This window comes from Stenella coeruleoalba (genome assembly GCF_951394435.1).
Source record: "Stenella coeruleoalba genome assembly, chromosome: 7".
Classification (NCBI taxonomy): Eukaryota; Metazoa; Chordata; class Mammalia; order Artiodactyla; family Delphinidae; genus Stenella; species Stenella coeruleoalba.
The window spans coordinates 95,474,705-95,490,485 of NC_137153.1; the positions used below are offsets into that span (position 1 = coordinate 95,474,705).

The 15,781-nt window shown below is 37.6% G+C and overlaps 1 protein-coding gene across 2 annotated transcripts in view; it reads left to right on the forward strand.

Annotated features, from left to right (window-relative positions):
• SLC44A1 (solute carrier family 44 member 1) overlaps positions 1-15,781 on the forward strand; it is a 166,856-nt gene that overhangs the window by 131,394 nt on the left and 19,681 nt on the right. For both annotated transcript variants that reach the window (XM_079926901.1, XM_079926900.1), the window contains exons 9-12: positions 925-1,111; positions 2,217-2,382; positions 3,391-3,547; positions 4,234-4,317. In XM_079926901.1, coding sequence (XP_079783027.1) covers positions 925-1,111; positions 2,217-2,382; positions 3,391-3,547; positions 4,234-4,317 — 594 coding nt within the window. The remainder of the gene's footprint in view (positions 1-924; positions 1,112-2,216; positions 2,383-3,390; positions 3,548-4,233; positions 4,318-15,781) is intronic.

Consider the following 15,781-nt stretch of genomic DNA (forward strand, 5'->3'; position numbering starts at 1 on the left):
CATCTTATTGTCATGAGATAGTGTAATTATAGAAAAGTCTATTAAGAAATAGGCTACCTAGTGTCATTCCATCTACGTATTCACTAATTATTTCCCATTTTTCCCTTTTAAATTTTTAACAACATTATTTTAAAAACAGAGGTGAGCTTCACTAACTAGTATAATTATTATAAGAATTGCAGTAAAATTATTCATTAACATGTGGTTCGATAATCTATATTCATATCTTTGGTTCATCTCCTTCTCCTCTCTGAAAAAAGGGGAAAAAAATCTCAGTCCACTTCTTGGAGCAATCCCAAGCTTTTCATTGAGCATTAGAAACTAAAAATAAAGCCATCGCAAAACCATTGGTGCCAAAAGATTTTTGTTTGCTATCGTTGTACAAATATTTATTAATCATCTTTTAAGTACAGTTCTCTGTGCCAGATGCCAGGGCAGAGTGGGGAGTGACAAAGGATAAATTTGACATGGACCCTGCTTGTAAGGTGCTTTTGTTCCAACAAGGGAGATGAGGTATAAGTTCTCTGTGCTTTTGTGGTCATAGCATATCGTCTTTTCCCCTATTTTCAGAGTGGCAAACATGTATCTATTTAAATAACTTAAGAGTCTCATCCTGATGACAAACAACACGTTTTGATTCATAACGAGTGGAAAAAGGGAAAGTAGAAGAATTAATACATCTAGGATATATTAATAAATTGAGAAACTCTTTTATGTTTAGCTTTAAAAGACATTTTCAATATATAATGAAAAATAAGGGCTGCAAGAGAGATACAGACTGTTAAAGCGTTATTGGGGTTCAGAGAATGATACATCCCCATTTTGGAATGAAAGGTTATGTTAAAAATTTTCCACCATTGTTCAGTTCCTGTTTTTACTGCTTAAAACAGTAGCTGGAATCTTTCCATCTGTTCTCTCCTACAGGTTATCTTGTTCCTCATAATGTTAGTCATGCGCAAGCGGGTTGCTCTCACCATCGCCTTGTTCCACGTGGCTGGCAAGGTTTTCATTCACTTGCCACTGCTAGTCTTCCAACCCTTTTGGACTTTCCTTGCTCTTGTCCTGTTTTGGGTGTATTGGATCATGACACTTCTCTTTCTTGGCACTACCGGTAAGAAGACATGTTACTTCTTTCTTTTAGTAATGACACTGATTTGCATTAAAATATTTTAAAACATCAGAGAGGTATAATTCTTAAGACATTTATGGACTAAGGTCTAACAACCATCAGAATTAGCAATGGTTATGGCTCTTCAATAACATATTCCCCATTCATGATTTTTAGAACATCCCAGCAAAATGAGTCTAAACCAGGTAGGGCCTGAAATCATATCCAGTTTCAAGATGGTTATGGATTTGAAGTAAGTTCCTGTACTGACTCAGACATTTGGATTCATTCTAAGATGAACTGATGAATGCAGTGCTGCTCTGGAATTGCCTCAAACTCCAGTTATAGCCAAAGATCAACTTGCTTCCTTGGGACTTTCTAGTTTGGAAATGACCTGAACCTATGTAGAGCTAGTAGTGATACAGTTCACAGTTAGACTCCCAGACTTGCTTGTAGCCATACTTAATATCAAAGGTTATGTATGTCTAAATGGAATTAGTTATGAGGAGTGGTATAAGGATAGTAAGCTTATATGGAACTTCTTTGGCCATTCAGCACACCATCACCAATTGAAAATAATATTAATTTCTGTACTTTGCTAATAATTTAGGTCTATAATTATTGGACAAGTAATACCTCTGAAAAAAAATTGAAGTGTTTGAAAATTCATGCCTACACTAAATAACTGATAATGTGGTAGGAACTATATTCAGGGACTTCCCTTGTGGTCCAGTGGCTAAGACTCTGAGCTCCCAATGCCGGGGGCCCGGGTTCGATCCCTGGTCAGAGAACTAGATCCCACATACCTCAACTAAAGATCCCGCACGCGGCAACGAGGATCCTATGTGCCGCAGTTACGACCCAGTGCAGCCAAATAGATAAATAAATAAATATTAAAACAAAAATCTATATTCAAATAGAACAACTTTTAAAAGCTATATATGATGGCTTTGAGGGTCCCTTAATGTAATAGCACTGTGATCATGAAGTCAGTGGTTTCGGGATAGGGACATATTGTTGGAAATTAGATTAGTCTCTTAGATTTAATAGCCATACTTATTGGTTTATGCTTTATGTGCTCCTTCTTCCTTCTTTGATATTTTCCTAGGCAGCGCTGTTCAGAATGACCAAGGCTTTGTGGAGTTCAAAGTTTCTGGGCCTCTGCAATACATGTGGTGGTACCATGTGGTGGGTCTGATTTGGATCAGTGAATTTATTCTAGCCTGTCAACAGATGACTGTGGCAGGAGCTGTGGTAACATACTATTTTACTAGGTGAGAATTTATACTTGTCAGAAAACTTAACTTGTAACTACATGGATGGACCTAGAGGGTATTATGCTAAGTGAAATAAGTCAGACAGAGAAAGATAATAACTTAACTTGTAACTACATGGATGGACCTAGAGGGTATTATGCTAAGTGAAATAAGTCAGGAAGAGAAAGATAGTAACTTTGTATAGTGACTGATGATAACTAGACTTATTGTGGTGATCATTTTGTAATGTATAGAAATATTGAATCACTATGTTGTACACCCAGAACTAACATAGTGTTGTAGGTTAATTAAAAAAAGAAAGAAAGAAAGAAAACTTAAGATCATCTAAGTGGTTTTGTTTAAAGGAAATGGAACTGAGACCGGTAAGAGTTCCATTTCTTTAAAAAGTAATTGGAAGTGAATATAACAAAATGTGTAGTTGATCATTCTGTGAGGTAGGAAAATGGGAGGTTATTATTTTATTCTTTATACTCTTCTGTAGCTTTCTCAAAAAATTAATTAGAACCGCAGGTCATGCTACACTTAAATTACATGTAGCAGAAGAACGAATCTTGTAGTAGTGTCTTATGTACTTTTGCTTTATATAAACGTCCATCAAAGGATAACAAGTCTTTTTAATTTGTATGGATCAGAACAAGTATTGTGACTTCCTTTCCTAACTTCATAGCTGAGTGTACACTACAATAGGCCTTATAGTTTTCTATTATAATGAGGTGCCAGGCCTAACATCTTTTTAAGTTCCATTATCTGATTCTACAATTAACCCCATAACTATTTGCTAATAAGAGCTTTCAAAGCACAGTTTTATTTAACTTAAAGTGTTACAGCATAAGAACCCCATGAAACTACCATAAAGCAATGAAACATTAATTTTACATGGTACATCTGTAGCGTTTATATTACTTTGCCATTTTGTCATAGAGCTAGAATAAGAAAAATGAACTAATCTTTCACTCTTTTGGACTCTAAACCATCTCTGTGTTTCCATCTTGGTCTTTTATATAGGGATAAAAGGAATTTGCCATTTACACCTATTTTGGCATCGGTGAATCGCCTTATTCGTTACCACCTTGGTACTGTGGCGAAAGGATCTTTCATTATCACATTAGTCAAAATTCCACGAATGATCCTTATGTACATTCACAGTCAGCTCAAAGGAAAGGTAAGGAAAAACCCTTTTCTGGACTTTCTGTGGGCAAATTCCAGAACTTCAGTTCTGCATGTAGCAAAGTTCCCAGCGATATTAAGTCCAAGTGCAAATGTTTTTCAAAGTCCTTGCCTAATAGAATCTAATTCTTCCCTTTTGTCTCCCACTCTTGCACTCTGTAGTTTCCCCAAATGTCCTGTGCTTCTCTTCCTCTGTGTGGACTCAACACGCTTTCTTCCTTGGAACCTCCTTTCTGTCCTTGACTGCAGAAATACCATGCATTTCTACATAGCTTAGCTCAAATGCCCCCTCTTCCTAGAAGCCTCCCCCGAGTCCTCTCACCTCCCAAGTGATGTCTTCTCTCTCTCTTCTCCACTCTCATAGCACTAGTATCTATATCATATTCTGATTCTAATTGTTGTTATGTTTAGCGCTTTTTTTTTCTCCTACTAGATTATAAGTTCCTTGTTGGTCTTATATACCTTATATCTTGTATCCAATAGGTACTAAGTAAATGTTGAATTGAACTGATTAAAAATAATTCAGCCATTACATTTTGAGGGAAAAAAGGGTGAGTGTGGAGGCTTTGAAGCATAGGTTGTGATTTTTCTTAATTTTTATTTTTCTAAAATTTAGAATATTCTATATGATATGGTTTGATTCTTTGGTCTTTAATTATTTCCATTTTTCATTCTTTCCAGGAAAATGCTTGTGCTCGATGTGTGCTGAAATCTTGCATTTGTTGCCTTTGGTGTCTTGAAAAGTGCCTAAATTATTTAAATCAGGTAAAATGTTTTTTTGGTTTTTTATTTTTTTGTTTGTTTGTTTTTAATTGTCATATCCTTTCTATGTTTCTTTTTTTTTTAATTGGGTTATAGTTTTTTTACAATGTTGTGTTAATTTCTACTGTACAGCGGAGTTCCCTGTGCTATACAGCAGGTTCTTATTAGTTATCTGTTTTATACATATTAGTGTATAGATGCCAATCCCAATCTCCCAATTCATCCCCCACCTGGTGCCAAGTAAAATGTTTTAAAAATACATTTAACATTCACTTTCAAAGATAGGTTCATTGTTTCTTCTTCCAAGATAAAGTTATTGAGCTTAAGTGAAAGATGTTTTGTTTTTCTCATGGTGTTATACATTGTACCTTGATCACGTATAACTGTTTCAATCATATTCTTGTTTTTAAACGTAATATATGTTCTTACCAAGGCTTATTATTAATTAATTGTAGTACATTGATAAAATATTATTAGTGTCCATCTTTCAGGAAAGACATTTATCTCTTATCCCTTAATTCACATCCTTTCATCTTTGATTTTCTCTGAGAATCTGTCTACTCTAGCCACAGTTCTTTAATTCTTTTAATGCTTTTTGAAAGCTTTAGTGAAAAGCTGTTGTGACACTTGCTCCTTTTTGCAACTGTCTACTGTTGTTCAAAACTAGCATGCTCTGTAGGCCCTGGGGTTTTTTTTGTTTTTGTTTTTTGTCTAACTGCTGAAGACTATGATACTGGCCTGGAAAATATTATCAAAGGAAGTGCTATTTCTAAGGTCAAATGGAGGGATTGATACTTATGGGGTAACAGTTCTTAGCGGAGTGGGTCTTTCTGTATCTGAGCATGTAGGACTCTCGCTGTGAAATACTCTGTTCATCTGGGTTGGTTTGTTTTTGTTTTTTTTTAAACCACTTTTCTCTAGTCGCTGAAAATCAATTCTAATGTACTGATGCCCTCATCTAATGGACCAAAGATAAAAATTGACTTTCTCACCATTTACCTTTAAGTGATTGCAGGGTAGCATTGCACTTTCCATTCACTCACGGGTAGTCAAAGGGTAGGAGTCCAGTGGTGGTGGTGTTGAGCTTGCCTGGAGTTTGCTTTATTGGAGTTTTATGGTTAATATGATAAAGTAGGTATGACATTTCATTAGCAAAATACATTCTTGTAGCTCATCATACTCTATGGATGTAAAGCATTTGGAAGGTTATTATTAAAATAATTAGTAACAACCACAACATTCTGAAAAAGTATGTCCTTTAAAATTTGGTTTGGGACCAAGTCATCTTCATCAAAAAAGTTGATGGATGCACTAAAGATAATCATCGTTACATTTGTATCTGTCACTAAATAGCTTATTCTCAGACATATGGGCTAACGTCAGCTCTCTGTTTTCAGTTCCCACAGGCACCTTTTGCTCTCGTAGTTTCCAGAATGTTCAGGGAAATAACTTCCTTCCAATGCTTGACTGACTCTTACTGATCCTTAATGATTCTTCCTGAGCATCACCTCTAAGGAACTTTCCCTCATTACCCCAGCCCCTCCTCTGACTTTCTACAACACCAGTTCATACCTCTGTGAAAACACTAAGAACACTCTATGGGAGTTGTCTGTTCACTTCATCTCATCCTTTAGACTTTTACATCCTTAAAGGCAAGACTTATTTTTGTCTCTCCAGAAACTATCACAGTGCCTGGTATACAGTAGGTGGTCTTTAACTGTTTTCTGAATGAATGATTAGTTAATCAATGAATATTTGGACTAAAAAAGACTGAGACAGTGATATAAAACTCTAAGAATCTCAAAAAGGATATGTGCAGTTATACTACAGGAAGAAAACAAATCACATCATGTCAAGATGGTCAGTAACCATGTGCAAACATCCAAAGTTTTCAGCTCATTCCAAACTAAACATTAGTCAGCGGTTTAGTCCCAGCAGTCCTGAGATGTATATACAAATTACAAGTTGGTCTTTCTTTTATAGGTTTTGTCCATTTTGCATCCTCATTAGGTAGGCATGATGTCTAAAGATTCAAGGGAGGCATCAAAATAGTAGTAAATCAAATATGGGAGCAAAGGTTTAGGGAGAGTGATTCTGAACTCATACCTGGTAGCTCTCTTTGGGAATATGAAGCGTTGCGATATGGGAACTGGTTACCACTGGAGCTTCATGTCTCTTGTTTTCATAGGAATTTTATTTGAAATGAGGTCAACATATTGAAGACATTAGCATACTTCCTGCCATGACAGGTTAAGCATAAGTACCAGTTACCAGTGGAATTTTTTAACCCTTGTTCCTGTGAAATGTTTCAGAGCTGGATAGGCACCCATCTGTTTGAAGTGTTTAAGATGATAGGGGTCGTGGTGGTACTGAATAAATGAGCTCCAGAGACTTTTCTAAACTTTGAGAAAACAGGATATAAGAGTATGATCTACTAGTGCAAGAAGGGACCTTTTTAGCGCTGTCACACACATTCGGCAGTTGTAAGCTTAGTGCTCTGCTAGAGATGAAGCCATAGCTGGCCCCAAGATGATGGAGTCGACTCACACCTTTCGTCTTGTCTCCTGTATTTTATTTATCATTGCTTTCTGAAAATGAAGTTCCTTTTCCCATACACATAGGATTGAGCCCACACTTTTATAGCCTTGTTGGAGAAGGTACAGTGGATAATTGGGGGGAGGCCCAATAAAGAGAGCCCAGATGTTGAAGACGTGTTTCAATCCCCAGCAGTGTAACTGGCAAGCTCCGTGAAAGCTCTGAGTCTCAGTTTTCTTCTTCAGTAAGTGGAGAAAAATATACCTGTCCTCACAGGCTCTAGGTTAGGATGAAATATAATGCAGATAAATCAGCTCTTACAGTGGCTAACTCTTGGTAGATACCTAGTAAGTGTTGTTATCGCTCTCCCTCCACCGCATTTTATTTTTTTATAAAGAACTCCCTATGTTTTACTCTAAGATAACAGAGCTATGACAAAGAAAATGCAAAAGGTAGTTCTACAAATGAATCTATTTTCTGTAAAAATAAATGTAATGTAAGATACTGAAGAGTTTGGAAAACCAAGACAAGAACAAAATATCACCCATGATCTCACCATGCTAACAGAACACTTTTGTTACCGGCCAAACGGCAATTCCTCTGTCCTGGACCTCCCGAAGGAGAGAACTCAGTCGAGAGACATAGAGCAGTTTTCAGCAGCAGCAGTTTTATTAAGCAAAGCGAGAATATCCTCCCAAGAGAGAGAAGGGGAGCAGGCCGTCCAGAAATCAGAAGCAGCCCGCAACGGGCGTAGGGCTGGTTTTTCAGAGTGGTGGAAAGTCCCTCCTTGTGTCTTGCATCATTTGACTGCCGAGGTGATTGACAGCTTTAGGTTATATGACTTTTCTCTTTGTGCGCAGGGGCTTACCCACAAGCACCCAAGCGAAACCCCGGGGGACATGGGCAAAAACCGCAATGCTAATTTATTATAAATACGGCATAATGAACCCCGGGTTTTACTCTGAGGCACCTTTTAGGTCTTGGTGAGCCTACGTCAACCTGTGCTGACGGGTTCATCTTGTTTGGTCTTCATAAGGCTGGAATCGTAGCGGTCCTTGACCGCAAAAAGGGAAGATCTCTGGGCATGTTCTGATCACCCGTGTCCAGGTCGGGGAGGGAAAGATGACCCCGTCCAGGACAGGGCGAGGAGCCGCTCATGTCTAACTACCTACCACTTTCATTAAAATACTTATCATTAGCTTTGAGAAAAAGTTTGCAGTATTTCACTTCAGTTAATGTCTGATAAGCTCTAAACCTCATATGTAAAATGGGGCTAATAAGAGTATCTGTAGTGGGACTTCCCTGGTGGCACAGTGGTTAAGAATCCACCTGCCAATGCAGGGGACACGGGTTTGAGCCCTGGTCTGGAAAGATCCCACAGGCCACGGAGCAACTAAGCCCATGCACCACAACTACAGAGCCTGTGCTCTAGAGCCCACGAGCCACAACTACTGAGCCCGCATGCTGCAACTACTGAAGCCTGCGCACCTAGAGCCCATGCTCCGCAGCAGGAGAAGCCACCGCAGTGAGAAGCCCGCACACCGCAACGAAGAGTAGCCCCCACTCACTGCAACTACAGAAAGCCTGTGAGCAGCAACGAAGACCCAACGCAGCCCCAGAAATTAATTAATTAATTAAATAAATTTAAAAAACAAGAGTATCTGTAGTGCCAGTTACCGTGAGGATGAAGAGAGTCTACAGTGCTCTAAGCATGTGCTCAGTGAGTGGTGAATCTTATTCTATAGTACTGTCCACAGTTAATTTCTTTTACATTTTTATAATGTGCAGCAGTTATATTTTTTATTTTCTCTTGTCAATTCTGTTCAACTTTTCTTTCATGGTTTCTTACTTGGCTTTTATACTTAGAAAAGTTTTCCCCACCTCAGGATCCAATAGTTATTCTAGCATTTTTTCATATAGTCCTTTAAAGATTCCCCCTTTTTAAAAGGGAAAAAAAAATTTTTAGTTTATCTGGGATTTAATCAGTTGTCCCAGGACCAGTTAGTGATTAATCTATCCTTTCTTCTGCTGTGAAGTGTCAATTTGATCGTGTATTAAACTCTTACATATCATACTTGAGTCTGTCTTTGGGCTTTCTTTTCTGATCTGTTCTTCTACTGGCACCGTTTGTTTGTTTGTTTTTAATTTAAAAATTTTTTTGAAGTATAGTTGATGTGCAGTATTATGTAAGTTACAGGTGTACAGTACTAGAATATTTAATTATACTTCATCATATATCTCAAGTATCCTGTGATGCAAATCTCTCATTCTTATTTTTCAAAGATTTCTTGTCAAGTCACCTGTTTATTCTCTGAGGTTATCTTTAGAGTATTCAGTAGAGTACATTGAAAACATAATACTAATTATAATGCCAGCTAACACTTACTGAGCACTTACCATGTGCCGTGCACTGTGGCTCACACTTCACATGCAGAGTCTCTCAGTTGGAGTTCTGTTTTGTGTAGTACTCTCTGGAGTACTGGTTAACAGTGAGTTAGTTAAGGTCCCTTTGCATCATCTTCCTCCTATCCTTTCTTCTGCTGTCAACTCCTGATGTCAGCATGCAACCCACAGTCAAAATCCTGGAGCAGGACTGGACAACGCAAACCCCTGCAGGGCCGGTTGAAGTCCGTTACACCACTTCTGTGAGTGAGTGCAGCAGCCAGGGTCTAAAGCAATAGGGAGCAGTAGAGAGTGATCAACTGGATGGTCACTTTCCATCCAAAGAGGGCCATTACTACTTAGCTCTGGGATACTGTTTGCCATGTGAGAATTTATAGACAGTTTCTAACTCTTCCAGTTTTCTAAGAGAAGCCAGAATTCTGGATGTTTGCATTTTATCTCCTGCTGTTAAAATGTTGACAACTAATAAAGAAAAGAATAACTCTGAGTGAGCCAAAGCAAACACTGTGTTGTCTTTGGACCCCACAATGTCAGTTGCCCATAGGCCACCAGTTTGTTGCCACTGCCTTAGAGAATGTAGAGGATAATAGAGAGGAGTGTTTACATGGAGGCAGGGTAGACCAAAGTCATTGTGCAGCACACTATGAAATTCCATAATCCCAAACCATACTTCAATGCTAAACAATGTGGAAAATATAGCTGACTTCAGAAAAAGACCTTTAGATTTTTAAAATAAGCTATTAAATATTTACAGCATAGGTGCTAGAGTTTTGCAGATAAACAGAGTGAACTGTGAACTGCTGTTTGTTTCTGCAGGTGCTTATCTTAATGTGACAGGAAAGTTATGGTACATCTAATCTGACCTATAGAATTCACTTTAGGTAGAAAGATTGTTACAACTAGAATCTGTTACATTTGGGCATTGGATTACTCAGGCCTTGATTTACTTAGACTCCACTTGAAGATAGTACATTTAACACTGGAGGGTATCTGCTCTCTGGCCGATAAGCTCTTAAGATTATAAAGCTTTTCTCTACATAGTATGAGTGGGAGTTATTTTTTGAGCACCTACTTAAATCCTTGATAGTATACAAAGCACTTCATATATATTATCACTTTCTCTACACAACTCTGAAAGGAAGGCACATTTCCTCTGTTATACATGAGAAAATTGAGCCTGGTACCTTGTGGCAGATCACATGACCTAGAGGTGGAGGAAGTTTTCTAGTCTAAGTTTACCTAGATCTTACCATGACAATGCACAGTGTCCTACAGTTGACCCTTGAACAACATAGTTTTAAATTGTGTGGGTCCATCACAGATGAACTTCTCGCCCACCTGGCGAGAGGGATTTAATTTTAAAGGGAGGAGGAGTGAGGCTGATGATGGGGAGGCACATGCATTAGTCTACCAAGCAAGGGGCAGGGCTTTTTCGAGGGGGTGGGGTGCCACCCCCTTTTTATCCTGTTTTGGTCCTTAATGTACAGTACTGGCATGGGTAGGTGTGTCGTTTAATATGCTAATGTAGTGAAATCAACATAGAATGAAAAACAAATTGTGCGGGTCCACTTATGCGCAAATTTTTTAAAATAAATACTACAGTACTGCACAATCCACTGTTGGTTGAATCCACGGATGCTGGAATCACAGAAAACATAGAGTATAAAGTTATATGCGGATCTTCGACTGTGAGGGGGAGTTGGCACCCCAGCCCCTGCGTTGATCAAGGGTCAACTGTATATACATTTTTGTGAAACTTAAAGAAAACTAAAGTATAGTTTATTATAGAGAATATGCAAACATCTCAAACTTTCATGTTTCATGCTATGAACTAAGGTAAGTGATGGTTTTAAAGACAATCTATTTAAATTAAGATTTGCAAAATACTTTTAATTCTTATGCCCCTTAAAATAATATTTGCAACCAAACTGAATGAAATATATGGTATAGATTGGACTTTGTGCCCCTTCCATTCCCTCACTCAAAATAAGAAAGGGATCATTTTACTTACCATTTCCTTTATTTAATGTATAATGATCCACAAAGTTGTACATAACTGTTCCCCTTTTCCTACCATTGCTGTCTAGCTTGCCCATATTAATTGAGTTATTATGTAAAGATTTTAAACTTTAAGAGAATTTCTAGGTCCTTCAGTGAACAAAAGAAAGTGTGTAAAAATGTAGAAGCTGTTCTCTGACTGGTGGCCAGGCAGGCCTGGGTTACCTGCCTGGCGATCCTCTGCCCTAACGTATTTTCTTCCACATGACCAGTACTTTTTCACAAAAATGCACACACCAGGGACCACTTGGACTAACAGGCATCCTTTTAAAAAGATTCCTGGATGGTGATCATCTTTTATCTTGCTTCTGAGAATTGAATAGTCTCTAAGCCTGTGCCCTGCCTGAGCAGATGTTGTGCACAGGCTAAATGTTAATCATTATGCCTGTCTGTGGGCAGTTTAGCTCAAGATCAGGAAGGCGGTCTGGGAAGCAGGTGGGTGGGCTCTAAAAATCTTAACTAAGTGGTCTGCAGAAAGCTCAGAGAACAGTTAGGGAAAGCTACAAAGGACTCAGAATCTCTTGAGAACCTTAGCATGAATCCTTTAGACTAAGAGGTATAGAAGCAGAGGGAAATTTCAATGGCCTGCTATGATCTTTAGCACATTGTTCTTCCTGAAGAGGTCATCTTGACCTTTGTGTATCACATGCAGCTCATCTTCCTGCCTTGAGAGAGGGAAAACGTTTATAAAATACCCACCTACTTTTTTCAGTTAGGTTGAATATAAAGGAGTTGCATAGATCTGTAGGAATATTGCCAAGAAGGCTAAATTTCTATGAGAATATCCAACCCTGGAACTGAGGAGTGGAGAAAAGAAATCATTATTGCCTCCTTTCATGTCTACAAATAGCCTTTTGCTCTAAAAGTAGATGGAATGGGTGGAGCTGGGTGGGGGAGAGAAGAAAGAAGCAGCAGAGGAAGAATAATAATTGTCAAATGAACTGAAGCTTCTGAAAATTAATGAGAGCAAACAAAAACTTTTGTAGTTTAGTTTGGAAGTGTTGGGTCTGCTCCTAGACTCAGCTGGTCCGATGATAACAGAGAAGAGAGATTGGAGGTGTGTGGATCCTCTCTTGCTTCTGTCTCTTCTTTCAAGGAAAGTTATGTTCAAACTGGAAAGTGGAGAGCAACATAGTTAAGAGTTGTTCGTCCTCACTGAGGGGGTGGGATTTAAGACAACACCTAGTTGATTTAAATGGGTCATCCAATACCCTTGATTCTAGACATTATAATGATGCTTTTTTACATCAACATTAATAATATATATATATATGTGTGTGTGTGTGTGTGTGTGTATACATATATATAGTATGTATATAGTTAATATGGTAGGGTATTTCCCTCTGAAAACCTTTTATTAAATAACTGGCTTATTAGCCCCTGGATCATATCTTAGAATAGGGGAAATAAGGTTTTTCTCTTCAGGGAAATTGTATCTCAGATCACCAAGGACATTTGTCAGTTGTTGAACTGAAGAATTATAGTAAAAAATGCTACAAGTCTGGAAGTTGTGGGAAAAGGTACTAATAGACTGATGAGCAAATGTGGTTTGTATTTCGAAAGGGACGAGAAGGTGGGTTCCCTAGACTGTAAGTGAGGTTGGTATTGATTCTTGGCATTACTCTAGAGTCAGGGTCAGCAAAGTTTTTCTGCAAAGGACCAGACAGTGAATATTTTTGGCTTTGTGGGCCATATAGTCCCTGCCACAATTGCTCAGTTCTGCCATCATAACATGGAAACAGCCAAAACAGTTTGTAAACAAATGAACATGGCTGTTTTCCAATAAAACTTATGTACAGAAGTACAGATTTAGCCCACAGGTGGTAGTTTGAAAACCTCTTCTCTAGAATAAATTGTTAAATAGGGTTTTTTCTTGAGTACATAGGGAACTGGTGAGAAGTGGGAACAATCTGGGTTCTTTGAGAATAGATCAGGCTTGGGAAGTTCTTTATCATTTTTCAGCCGAGTTACTATTATACAAGATCAAAAGTATAGTTTATTTCGATGTCATGAGGCCTTTGGCAGAATGTTTCAAAAGAAGCTTTGTAGAAGATGAAAAAATGTGAACCACTGCAGTTAGGTGCCTGCTGCCTTTTAACTGATAGGAAACACTGGCAGATGACAGTATAAGTGAGCAAGCAGCAAATGAATGTTACCAGGACAATTTAATAGTATGATTTCCTTAAAATGTTGTATATATTAACTTTCAAGATAAGAAGACCTACAAACCTGATATAGTAATATATTGTGATGTTATGCCAATTTGTATGATGGAATTTCATATATCAAAATCATACTATATTTCTCAAAGAGCAACATAATTTCTTGCTGCTCCATTACTGTAAAAAGTTTATGAACCACAAGTAGTGACCTACTCAGTACAGTACTCTCTCCTTGGCCCTGAAAAGTTCTGCATTTTTAACCAATAAAATTAAGCATATAATGGCAAGCTAAATTTTTGATAACTCAAGCCTCATCTTCATACCAGGTTCTTAATAACTAACACGCGTACAGTTGGAACATTCATAAATTAAAGACCATCTCTCCTGGGCTCAATGTTTAAAACTTTTCAGACAACACAGTGTAAAGTAAGCCCTTCGTGTCCTGCAGTTTTCCAACAACTTCCATATTTTGGACTCACCAACAATTTCTTAAGTCAGCACAAAACCAAAAATTTCTCAGGACCGTAAGTTTTTTGGTTTTTTTTTTTTGTCAAAAGGAAATTATTATTATAATGATGAAAAACACCAAATCCACAAATCACTAAATGTGTATACATGAATATATACATCATTGTATTTTTTTCACATTTTTTTATTCAAGCAGAAAGTCACAAAAATTATAATCATCCTCATCAGTTCACTCAGTCCCATGTAATTTTTTTTCATCTTGATCTTTTGTTAGCACTTTTATGAACTCATCAGTTTTCCATTAGATTTCTGAAAATGCTTATTCATTCAGTTCAGCAGTATAGTCACTTACCAGAAACCTGTACTTGTCAGAGTCTTTTCCATGCATTCCTTGAAGATGAAACCCTTTTATAGGAACATTTTTGCAAAACCATCAGAGTACACCTAGAATTGTGTGTAAATGACAAAAGACTTAAAAATGACCACAGTTAAAGGTTTAATGAAAGTTCGTAATAATGCAATTGACAAGGAAATTTAGTTATTTCTGAGATACACATTTTAAAGTAATAACTAGAATTATGACTTATAACATTATACCAGAACATATAAGATTTCTAGGAATCTCATGTAATGTCTGAAACATTTATATTAACATATTTCCATACAAATAACCCAAAGAAAGTTTAGTATTAGTTTTATGGGGTTTTTTTGAATTTTTGAATTTTATTTATTTTTCTATACAGCAGGTTTATATTAGTCATCAGTTTTATACACATCAGTGTATACATGTCAATCCCAATCACCCAATTCATCACCCCCCCACCCCCACCCCCCCGTGGCTTTCCCCCCTTGGTGTCCATACATTTGTTCTCTACATCTGTGTCTCAACTCTGCCCTGCAAACTGGTTCATCTGTACCATTTTTCTAGGTTCCACATACATGCGTTAATATACGATATTTTTTTTCTCTTTCTGACTTACTTCACTCTGTATGCCAGTCTCTAGATCCATCCACGTCTCAACAAATGACCCAATTTCGTTCCTTTTTATGGCTGAGTAATATTCCATTGTGTATATGTATCACAACTTCTTTATCCATTCGTCTGTCGATGGGCATGTAGGTTGCTTCCATGACCTGGCTATTGTAAATAGTGCTGCAAGGAACATTGGTGTGCATGTGTCTTTTTGAATTATGGTTTTCTCTGGGTATATGCTCAGTAGTGGGATTGCTGGATCATATGGTAATTGTATTTTTAGTTTTTTAAGGAACCTCCATACTGTTCTCCATAGTGGCTGTATCAATTTACATTCCCACCAACAGTGCAAGAGGGTTCACTTTTACCCACACCCTCTCCAGCATTTGTTATTTGTAGATTTTCTGATTATGCCCATTCTAACTGGTGTGAGTTGATACCTCACTGAAGTTTTGATTTGCATTTCTCTAATAATTAGTGATGTTGAGCAGCTTTTCATGTGCTTCTTGGCAATCTGTATGTCTTTGGAGAAATGTCTATTTAGGTCTTCTGCCCATTTTTGGATTGGGTTGTTTGTTTCTTTAATATTGAGCTGCATGAGCTGTTTATATATTTTAGAGATTAATCCTTTGTCAGTTGATTCATTTGCAAATATTTTCTCCCATTTTGAGGGTTGTCTTTTTGTCTTGTTTATGTTTTCCTTTGCTGTGCAAAAGCTTTTAAGTTTGATTAGGTCCCATTTGTTTATTTTTGTTTTTATTTCCATTTCTCTAGGAGGCGGGCCAAAAAAGGATCTTGCTGTGATTTATGTCATAGAGTGTTCTGCCTATGTTTTCCTCTAAGAGTTTTATAGTGTCTGGCCTTACAT